We start from the raw sequence: 11,710 nt of genomic DNA, 5'->3' as shown, positions 1-11,710 counted from the left end.
CATTTAGGTTAGGGTTAGGATTATCAATCATTAATCATTAATGATATCAAAGTTGGGTACACTCCTAATGGAGCGTTAGCCCCTGCAACCGAAAGCCAACTACAAACTTTTTCATACCTGACGCAGCTCTGAAAATGTCATTTGAAGAGCTCCAACAGTAAACCCAGGCACTGGCTCCAAACTAGCAAACTCTACAAAAAGGAGTTGTAGTTAGAACAAGAAAAGCAGCAACAATTATACCCCATCCCCTCATTACACAGAGTCAGGTACTCCTCACAGAGTAAGATAATCATCTGCAGGAATGCAAGTCCTCGCACATGGACTTGGGTACACTTTCCACAGTATGATAAATGCTCTGCAGAGATGCAAGTCCCTGCACAATGAGCAGTGGTACTCTCCCCAGATTACAATAAAACTCCGCAGAAATACAAGTCTCTGTATATAAAGTAGGGTTATTTTTTTAGAACATTGTAGAACATTTTTTGGTTTCCTTTTGGCTGCAGTGGAGCATAGGGCCTCCCCAACTGCCTTTCTTTAATTTACATTACAAGCTTTGTCTGCCAAAGCTACTACAGTTAAATTGGTGAAGTTGTTAGCTGCACGCCACTGAGATGCTAACTAACTTTACACCAAAACATTTCTACAGCAAACGCCAGCTGAAGCAAAATCTGGGAAAATGTCTTTCTCAGTGCCACAACAGCAATTGCCATGGTAGAACCCAAAACTCCAGATCTTTCAGCCCAAAGTCAAGTTCGATATCCACTAAACAACCACTGCCCCTTTCAGAATGGTGGGAACGTAAAAAAGTCAAATGATATTCACAACACATTATTAGCACACGAAGGTGGATGAAGGGGAAACTCTCAGTAACTACTTACGTTCACACTGTATTACATCTAGGTTGACTTGCTGAATTGCACCAGCTGACAGAATCTTTGTGTCATGGTCCAGAAGCAGGTTCGTTATCGACTCAGCTATATGCTTGCAAGCTGACATGCAGGCCGTCTGAGCCACTTTATCCTTTAAGATGTTATCATAGATTTACACCATCCATGTCACATTCGCGAGTTATAAGGTTCATTCAGTAATTTAACTACTTATTAATTAAATTAAATTACAAATACATTATAAACTAAATAAATTTAAACAACTGGCCACCTGTGTAGGTTTTGCACAAAGAGAATATACTCAAGGCCAACAAATATATGTCCTCCTATTATGCTTGTAGTTAGTTGAGTTACTCATATATATGCACGCCACTTATTTACTACACAAAACACATGCTATTTAGCTAAGTTTCCAACTTCCAACACAGCAACCTTCCTAAGACGAACATGGACCATAAACGCATATATTGTTACCCAATATATACATGCAAAGTGACATTGAACTTTTTGAACATTAACACCATTATCATACTAGATATCTACCTGCAATACACTTTTGGGTACAGACAATAACAGCTAAATTACTCACTGGCAAATTTGTGAAAGACATGAACGTGCTTTGGAGAAATGCAACGAGATCCATGAGATATCCACTTGCGTGCCCTTTCGACTCAACCAATGTCCACTCGTAGTTGGCTATTGGCAAAATAGAGTACAGCACTGTGACGAGTGTGAGATAATAAAAATCAATTTCATAAAAAAAAATCACATTTCCTTGCTAATATAAAAAAAGAATAACCAATAATGCATTGTTAAGGAATGCTAATAATAATGTGTAGAATTTACCACTTAAACGCACTGTTCATGAAAAAGATCATGGTCCTCCTATTCATCACATCATGACCCCTACTGGAAAACCGACAATGTCTACTCATATAGTGAAAGCTATACCATTAGAAACCCGACACATTAAGAGTCGCCCAGCACAAGGAAGCTTGTCTCAGTCAATTTCTTGAATCACCACATTTATATATGTATATATATATATATATAATAATAATAATATATAATATAATCATATATATAAAATAATATATATATAATCATCACGTTGTCAACCATGAATGCCCTGTACAACATGGGACACCATGGATATGTGGTACAATACGAAACAATATTTCAAAATCGAGTTGACAGTGGCATGTTACCTAGCTCCATGAATTCGTCTATCTTGTGGTTCAGTGCCAGGTATATTTGCTGCTCTGCATGAGATCTCGCATCTTTGAACATAGATTTCCCCTGCAGCTTGGCAACATGTGTCGCCTCCCTGGATATGCTGAAAATATTATTTACTCATATTTACAATAAAAATAATTCACCATGCAATAACACTTGTAATAAGTTAGTGCCTAAACTCAAACGTTCATATAATATCGTATACTCGCGACACTCACTTTTACACATAGGAGCATCTCCACTGCATATCATAGCATTATGTTTTAGGTTCTTACCCAGTAATAGATGATATAAATTCTTCTAGATGTATGCACGCTATTTCTAGGTACTCCGTGTTTATAGCAATCTGTATCAACTGTAAATAAACGATGTGAACATGATTAGTTAAATCATGAGTGCTTTAAAATCTTGCCACCTAAGATACGCAGATCGAGAAGGTGATCACGGTATACTTGGGCTTTTATTATATTGTCTGTTATTATACGGAATTCGTATACAGGGTTTGAAATTAGAGGTCATCCAACTTGTGCGAATCATGTTGAGGGGTTAATTGGGGAAAGAAGTCCATGCAAACTACCCACATTGCTCAATATACTTTTGAAATGTACAACAAAATTTTACAAGAGCAGTTTCAAGTAAGAAACCATTGATGATTTGGTAGGTATGCTCGGCCCTCAGTATGACATAATCAAAACCACAAAATGCTTTCGCAAATGTTCCTATGGTAATTTTTTTCATGCCAATGGTATTGGATGGTTGGATATAGAGAGACTCCCAGTTAATGTACCTGAGCCAGGCCTAGCCCAGGTCTCCGTATCAGTGAAGACAAACAGCCACTAAGTGTTCGTGTCAGTAGAAAGTTGGTTGATTTTCTCACCATGTCGTCTATCTCTGCCTGACTGTAAGCAGATGAGAGCATAAAACGTAAAAACCATTGGTTAGTGTTTTTATATAAAGTGAGCATTTAATATATTTCTTTAGTATGTAGACCAATCAGAAACATAGACAGGGAGAGAGAGAAATAGAAAGAGAGAGAAAGAGAGAGAGAGAGAGAGAGAGAGAGAGAGAGAGAAATTATCATTGAAAACGAGCCAATATAAAAATATTGCTATATGAACTAACCTAAGATTGAGGTCTTCGGAGAACTTCAAGCATGCATATATATACTCCTTGACTTGTTGGTATACTCTTGGCACAAACTCAGAGAATGGGAACCTTTTTGGAAATGGTGACTGGGCAAATATAAACAATAAAAATTTAAATCACATTTAAAATTAAGTCAAATTTTGCTGTAAAATAGATGCACTAACACATTAATTAACAAAGCATTGCTTCATCACCAAACAGTATTAATTACTACTAATTTAAACATATTAAACAAGACAAAAATGAGATTTTCCAACCAGATTTAATCTGAGAATCAATCCTATTTCGAAAAAGTCTATTGTTGCATGTCCACTTACAATGAATAGCCTCTTCATTAGCAAACTTACCATAAATAATATGTACGTAATAAACAATTATGGTCACTACCTTTTCTACAAATTCATCCTTGAATGGGAATATGGTCACAATGGCTGTATATTCGGCTTGGTAGTGCAACGTGATTGGAGTGTAGTTGTCATCTTCGAATATATCCATGAATGTGTTCTTCCACCTCTTCATCAGAATCTCATTGTACTGGTCTCTGTTAGAGTAATGTTTGCACTCATGTATGTTTTCCCAACTAGTGAATTTTTATTACATGTAAACAGAATGAACGAGTTCTTTGCAAAAATGAAAAATATTGATATTTTTAAAAATTCAAGTATTTTTGAATACGTATTTCAGTAGTATTCAATGCGTTTCAGACGTCGGATCAGTAAATGTACATTTTTTTATATTTGCACACAAGGTTTGGACATGTGCATACAATTAGCCAGTGAGATCACACGTAATAAAATTTTCACACGTAATAAAATTTGTCTCAGGTCATGCAAGAATTATGTTTGGGTCATAATCAGTCAGAAACACGTCAAGAAAGCTCTCATGCAGTTGCCCTCGTTGTACAGATAGCAGGAGAGATCGCTACCTGATCTCAATAAGCAGTCCATACAATCGTGTCACGGGGAATCCATATCCCTCCAGCGTGTGGCAGAAGAAGATGATCAGGATTTTGATGTCTAGCATCAGCGATGGATCAGTGCAATACGCCTGCATGTGAAAACCCACTATTACACAGTGCTGACTCATGTGCATACAATGTTCTTTTTGCCTTGGGTTTACTTATATTTTAAGGTCAAGGGAAGTGTTGCTTTCCGTTTAAATCAGCAATTTTAATGCACTATGGCAAGTTGGAGGGGTACCAAGGCGAACCTTCCCGTTAAAGAAGGATATGCAAGCCAACTCAATTTTTACACTATTTATGGGGTTCAGCAAGTGATATATAGCGAGAACACATAAACTGTAGAGTGAACAATTATAAAAATTTAATTAAACCCATGTCTTATTTTCAGTGGAGGAGAGCTTGGAGTAATCATTCTGAATGATCTGTCTGAACATCAGAATGATTACTCCAAGAGGAGAGCAAGAAAGGTTATACATGTTGCTTGAACAATGTAATTATTTATTACTAATCAGCTACGATGTATATATACATATTGTCACTGCCACATTCTGAGCTGAGCTAGACGTGCATAAACACGCAACAGTATTATTAGGTAGCTGAACAATAATGATTAAAATATACCGAATGTGTTCGAAGGACTGCTACAATCTTAGACAGGGCCATTTCCCAGAGTTCATCGAGGTAGCCACTAGTGATGAGGCCAGTAGTCGTGTGCAGAATGTTGTCTTCAACAACGAAAAACCTGTGCAAAACAAACTTGCCACATTCGTAAATGTCTTCTAAAATAAGCATTCCTTCTAAACAGATGTTTGTGATATTTAATTATACATTTTTCTTATATTTTAATACATGACTTTGATAAGAGTAACAGTAAAGCATAATCACTCACCCAATGATCTCGTGGAAGTATTTCTTATAGCCATCTAAAGTTTCATGCTAGAACAGCAACATATATATATATATATAATATATATGTAAATTTCCATTATAATGAAATCTATCCTGTCAAAAGTTATTACTGCAAACCATTCCTAATGATTTAAAGATTGAATTGATTACACACACTGCACAAATACAAGTCAATAATCTGTGACAAGTATCAACTGACATCGATTAACTGTTTAAAAAAATAATGAAGTCATCATTTTCACCATGGTTAACAATGCACACAGTAAATTTAAAATTACCATTAATTCACATTATATGATCACGGATTTCTAAAATAGAGCACCTCATTACGGCTAATGATCACAAATATCATACAAAATACCATATTTGTCGCAGGTTGCAAGCACAGCTTAGCCTGCTTCTTTCTCTGCTTTCTGTAGTAGCTCTCAAACTCCTCTCCTGCACCCTGAAACAGATAGATGGATAGAACGAACACTGTCACCTGTGTACTTGCGCTGAGTATTCATTCACCGCAAATCACGTTCACTTCTTATTTCACTATATACTTGGATGGCTCTGATATTATTAATGAACATCCTGAGTTTCGTTAGTTTAGTTAGGGGGACACCAACAATCTCATTGCAAACCATAAACTAAACATTACTGGCTTATGTCATACCTTCATGTATTACATCACACACAAATGACTAGCAGTTTAGATTGTAAAACAGTTACTTAATTTAGGTTATGCAAAACACTATTCATACAGCAGAATAACCGATGAAAATATTCTCAAAGTCTCAAAGCACTTCTGAGCATAAGCCCTATCAAGTCACATGATTTCAGAGAAAACTCAATTATGTTTATTCACGCCAATACAGTTGCTTTGATAATCAAGTAAAATATAATGAATACAATTTCACTTACAAGTACATTATAAATATGCCAGCATCTATAAACAGGAGAAAAGTCCACCAGCTCTTGTGCACTAAGCTCCTGAAAATGATTATACAACAAGATAAATAGACATAAAATAGTTTTACTCCAGTTCAAATTTGTTCAGGTAAGTTCTAAAGATTGTTTGGCTGTAGAGGGAAATGCCACTTCTCTGACTTTATTACTGTCTAATTACATTAGCGAAAATTCTATTGTGTGCATGTATTCTACTTGGGGGGGGGGATGTTGAACATGTATGGTCAAATCATTCATTTGTCAAAATATGACCTTTTTCGATAGTTAATCAAATAATATTATGTTTAATTAGTTCTATTTAGTATATTATTAGCTACCATATAGTAATTGTATATTTTATTATTATTATAGTTTGTGCTACAACCTATATTGATGCTAAAACAAATGCACTTTACTACTCTCCTACTCACCTCATCCCCATCTTTGTAGATGTTAGTTTCCTGATCAGTAACTGTTGCCTCTGCTTCCCCAGTGAATGGATTTGGGGGTGGTGGGGCTTTTCGCTTCTTCTCGGGCATACTGACGAAGGTCGGATCTAAGCCATGCTGATCTGCCACCTTAAATAACACAAAGCATCCTACTCGCATCAAACTTATTCAGTTCAAGGTATCCTTTATAAAAATATCCCTCTGATAAATAAAAATAAAACATGTAGACAAATTAGGTCTCACCTATTATGGAACATTACCCATTACTCCAGTAGAAAATTACCACAAGTTTGAGCTGTTATGGTATATAAAATAGCAAATGATGCAGCCACATTCTTTGATGCTGTAACAATTGCCTTGTAATTGGTGCCACTAGACAAAAGTGCATCTCATTGAGTGACATAAGTGGTTGTAGACTAGTACAGCATCTCTATTAATTACTTTATTAATTAAATTACCACCAACAACGTGTAAGGACAGGGATTCACAGGAACGAGGAACGATAGACATCACGAGTGGCATCGTCATGTAACCATGTCAACAGGAAGTCAACAAATCAAATTTCAATCATTTCATGTATTGTTGAAAGTACGGATGTACAAGTGTTCTAAGACATTTTAGCCCTAACGTAAACACTTGCTGTTATGCTACAGCTATAGCCATACCAGTAAGTATAGTATTCGCTGGGAATGTTTGAGAATGGTTGGGAAGTACTACGAACCAAGCACATATGTAGAGTAACATGAGATTCCATTTTCAAAATTTGTTAGATGGCTGCAGATTTATACATACAGATTAAATGGGGGTATGTAAAAGAGGTAGTATTTTTCTTATGTTGGTTGAGAAGACAATAAACTCACATGCTGCATTGCTACTTCACCAATCTTGCTGGAGTACTTTCTAATATTCTCCAAAAAGTCCTTCAGATCTGACATGGAAGCCTCCTTAATTCCATCGCGTAGGCGTACGATTTGGTCGTACATGACTTTGGTGAACCTATATTCGCTGACACGAGGCAGATACGTATGTTCCAGCTGCTCTAGGGTTTTCAATGCTGGGTAATACCTGGCAATACAAACGCCAAAAATCAACAGTGAACGCGAACATATCTCACTTGATTGCGATTACAGATAATAAGAATTCAAAATGCATGGAACTTGATGAGGACACATTGGAATGCTTACATGAGGTTTATAGATTGATGAGTAAATGATTGTGTATTAGATAGCCTTATTAATACAGAACTGCTGTGATACCTTTTACAGTCCATTTGCTTTTTCAGCTTCCCATACATTAGAAAGACTGCAAAAAAATTCAATTTATAATAAACTACATGTATCGTCTATATAATTTATATATAATGCCCAAAATAATCTTCACGAATCACAGTGATACAAAGAGTTATTATACATGTTTTAGCTCATTTAAACTATATATGTATATATATATATATATAGAACACAACCTACAAAACCTGTGACATAGAAATTTTAGTCAGTTCCTTTTAATCCACACAACTAAGAACTCTAATTATGAGTAAACACATCTACTGATTCAGTAACGTTTTCAGATTTCACCTGGTAGGCAAGTTGAGAGGCCTCAATTGTTGACGAGATGTTCATCTTGTATTTGCTGGCACTGCATCACAGCCTCTGCTCGGGAAATCAAAGCCGACCCCGTTCGCTGAAGGTTAAAATGACGCGCCTGCACCTTGCCCTACAATGATATTATGAAGCCATGCTTATCTTCATGTGATCGGCAGCTCATCTACACCAGGGTTCTCCCTACGTTGCCGCAAACGGGCGCGCGGGCCCGTTTGGGAAAACTCCCCCCTGTTTCAATCTTCCGCGCCCGTTTATAAATTACCTCCGCCCCGATTAAATTCCACCACAATAAAAGTTTGCCAGCGCGGGAATCGATCGTCAAGAATTCCCATTCGGCAGGACAACCAGCTCGTATATTTTTACCGTGCCACGCATGCACTGCAGACAATACACAAGTACAAACAGCTAATCTGTCCCACACACACACACTAACTGTACACCGACTTGGCTATATTATATATACAAGAACCCCAAATACCGTCTATGTGTGGTGGCGATTTACGCATTAATTAGTGGTACGGTAAAAAAAACACACCCCGCGGACCCCGCTAGTTTTTCTGCTCTATAGAGGTATTGCTCTATAGAGGTGTCTGCTCTATAGAGGTATCTGCTCTATAGAGGTGTCTGCTCTATAGAGGTATCTGCTCTATAGAGGTATCTGCTCTATAGAGGTGTCTGCTCTATAGAGGCATCTGCTCTATAGAGGTGTCCGCTAAGACAGGATTGACAGTAAATACAGTGCCACCTACCTTTACTTGTTCTGCCTCACTCCGTAGTTGTAACAACTCGTGTATCGAATCAATAAAACCTTGATAGTGAAAGTTGCACATTTTCTCAATATCCCTATCATGATTCTTGATTCGCTCATCAAGCCTTTGCATAAATAGCTCATGATCATCTCCATCATATATTGCTCTGATAAAAAAAAAACATAAAAATTACTAGTACAGTAATAACTCACTAAGTATGGTACACACGGGTTCTGTAGCGGTGACCCCGTACAGAAATCATATCTTAAATCATCTGTATATCTTCAAAAAAGCCCACAATGTCCCTCCTCTTCAAAGCCCTGCCTACTTTCGCAGCAAATTAAGTTCGTCGGGTGTCTCAAATTGCACTGGTTGTTTTAAACGGTGCCACTTGAATGCTATATACAGTATCCGGCTATTTACTCAATTCAACCGCTGGGCCCCAGACACTAGTACAGAACCCCTAGCTCTACCTGTGTACGCGTAGCCCCCCTGGCCAGCCTCTGCAGTCTCTGCCCATAACCAGAGTCGGCCCGTAGAAAACATCTTTTCAACATCATTTAACCATGGGTCGTCATTATTACCATCATACAAACCAGATAAAACCCACACAAACTTGTTACTGGTAGTGGAAAACACATCTCTCTATTTGACAATATAATTTAAATATATCTGGGTTTGGATTTAACATGTTATGTTATGTTATGTTCTCGTACATGTCGGTGTCCACAGCACAGGATATAGTGACACGTATTTTTTATGGGACGATTGGTATCGGCCCAGTCTGTTAATTGTTATGGGTCTAGAGAATAATGTACTATGACTTCGTAATGGGTCGGCTCTGCTAGTATGGCTGAGAGGGTCTATGTCCCTCAGGGTACTGCTGGAACGTACCCTGGTACTATCTAATATGCCGGACCGTACCTCGCCTACTCCACTAACGAGTCTAGGGAGTCGCCTACGTCTACTCCCTAACCCTAACCATATTAGATAGTACCAGGCAGTGGCACCCGCAGATAGAAGCACTGGAAGCACAGTGCTTCTAGTAAATTTTGGGTTAAACAATTTTGTTCCTACATTTTGTTCCTAAATCTCTCTCGCAAGACTCACCAGATTGCCTCTCCAGACGTCTACCATTCAAAAATTTTCAGGGGGGGAGGGGCATGCCCCCAGACCCCCCTAGCATGCAGCGCGCCTACGGCGCTTGCTTTTTATTATCACTGAGGATTTTATCCTTCTGTGCTTCTACTTTCATAAGACCTGTGGGCGCCAGTGGTACCACCAGGGTACGTTCCGGTATACCGAACCGTACCCAGGGTACGTTCCGGCAGTACCCTGGGGGACAGAGACCCTATGAGCGTAGCATGGGTTATACTTATAGTTCTAGATCTAGGGCTGATTCAGTGATTGGACCAGACACCGTTTGGGACCCCGCAAATTAAACGTGCTCAATTAATCCGTGTTCAACAAGGGGTTGCTAAACTAGGATTGGACCAGTAACATAATAGTACGTATCGTGACAATTGGCATACCAATTATCTGTATACTACGTATCACGATATATTTGTCAACACATATATATAATCAACACACGATATATAATCAACTAATTTTAATTTTTAACAATAACAATAACACACCGAAATAGCGGTCCTATTGATTCGAGTGCGTCTTCTGAAGATTCTATCTCAACAACAAAGTGTTCGTGGTGAGATCCAATATTCTCTGATGTACCATTGGTAACACTTTTATTTGATACGTTTTTGCTACTAGCAATTTCATTAGGTGGGATTATGTTCAACGGAAAACTATACACCGTATCTACGTCCGTCGCCATGTTCGTTCGTTTTGCCCTGTTTGCGATGTACTTCCGGGTCACGTACCCAGTCAAAAATCCACCATAGACAGAGCACGTGCTCTGTCATCTATGGTCATAGATATAATGTGTTTTTATATTACATTTATGCAGAAACATATGATCACATGATTACACATGTTATATAGTTATATAATATATATATATATATATATATATATATATATATATAATAACCTAATAAAGATTTGACTTCAAAGCTCAAGGGACTATAATATCGAAAACGGAAAGGACAAAGTTGATCAACCATCGCGGATCGCAGTAGAAAAAGCTTCAATTTTGCCCAAAAAAGAAGGAAGAGAATTCCAATATGTGATGACCGAAACGGAGCATGACCCCTCTTGATCGGAGAGTTACAAAAATTAAGAGGAAGGGCCCTGAATGGGATTGGTCTATACCACTATTACCTACACCTAATAATGAAAATGAAATGCGCAAAAATGCCATTTTTGATGCACATATTTTCAAAAATTACCCTACTGTGAGGGGAAACACCCTCCCCCGTGAGAGAAATTGCTTCATCGCTGTCTTTGGTCGCTTAACTCTTTTCTTCCCTCCCTGAAAAACACTGGCTTCGTACACCTATTTCACTTGGTCTAGCTAAGGGTCCACCAACTGGTCGTGTGTAACCTCAGAGCCTTCCGGCGCCACACCCAGGGGCATCGTCCCACGTTGATCGCGATCGGATGTAAAAATAAAAAGCGAGGAGGGGGGTTATAAGGGATTAGCATATGCCACTTCTCATATAAGTTACCCCTAATACTGAATTTTAGTGTGCAGAAAATGCCATTTTCATGCACGAATTTTTAAAATCTCCTACCGTGGGAGGGGGGATACCCTCCCACACCCTACCCTCGGTCGCTCGCTCCCTCGCCTTGGCCCCCCTGTTTCCAATTGCTGGCTACGCCACTGCGTGTGCGTGGTGCGTGTGTGTGCACGCGCGCGCGTGTAACGGAGCTTCTT

The 11,710-nt window shown here is 38.4% G+C and overlaps 1 protein-coding gene across 2 annotated transcripts in view; it reads right to left on the bottom strand.

Annotated features, from left to right (window-relative positions):
- LOC106808777 (exocyst complex component 6-like) overlaps positions 1-10,714 on the bottom strand; it is a 24,646-nt gene extending 13,932 nt beyond the window's left edge. For both annotated transcript variants that reach the window (XM_014811628.1, XM_014811629.1), the window contains exons 1-19: positions 10,512-10,714; positions 8,872-9,037; positions 8,096-8,234; positions 7,775-7,820; positions 7,379-7,583; positions 6,501-6,647; positions 6,046-6,114; positions 5,501-5,584; positions 5,120-5,166; positions 4,852-4,972; positions 4,195-4,316; positions 3,657-3,810; positions 3,246-3,355; positions 2,911-3,022; positions 2,399-2,478; positions 2,096-2,223; positions 1,477-1,583; positions 879-1,020; positions 118-191 (exon numbers count right to left, since the gene is read on the bottom strand). In XM_014811628.1, coding sequence (XP_014667114.1) covers positions 118-191; positions 879-1,020; positions 1,477-1,583; positions 2,096-2,223; positions 2,399-2,478; positions 2,911-3,022; positions 3,246-3,355; positions 3,657-3,810; positions 4,195-4,316; positions 4,852-4,972; positions 5,120-5,166; positions 5,501-5,584; positions 6,046-6,114; positions 6,501-6,647; positions 7,379-7,583; positions 7,775-7,812 — 1,740 coding nt within the window. In that variant the 5' untranslated portion in view covers positions 7,813-7,820; positions 8,096-8,234; positions 8,872-9,037; positions 10,512-10,714. The remainder of the gene's footprint in view (positions 1-117; positions 192-878; positions 1,021-1,476; positions 1,584-2,095; positions 2,224-2,398; positions 2,479-2,910; positions 3,023-3,245; positions 3,356-3,656; positions 3,811-4,194; positions 4,317-4,851; positions 4,973-5,119; positions 5,167-5,500; positions 5,585-6,045; positions 6,115-6,500; positions 6,648-7,378; positions 7,584-7,774; positions 7,821-8,095; positions 8,235-8,871; positions 9,038-10,511) is intronic.
- Between the last annotated feature and the right edge of the window lie 996 nt (positions 10,715-11,710).

Source organism: Priapulus caudatus, unplaced genomic scaffold (genome assembly GCF_000485595.1).
Source record: "Priapulus caudatus unplaced genomic scaffold, Priapulus_caudatus-5.0.1 Scaffold303, whole genome shotgun sequence".
NCBI lineage: Eukaryota > Metazoa > Priapulida > Priapulimorpha > Priapulimorphida > Priapulidae > Priapulus > Priapulus caudatus.
This window is presented reverse-complemented; position numbering and strand designations above follow the sequence as displayed.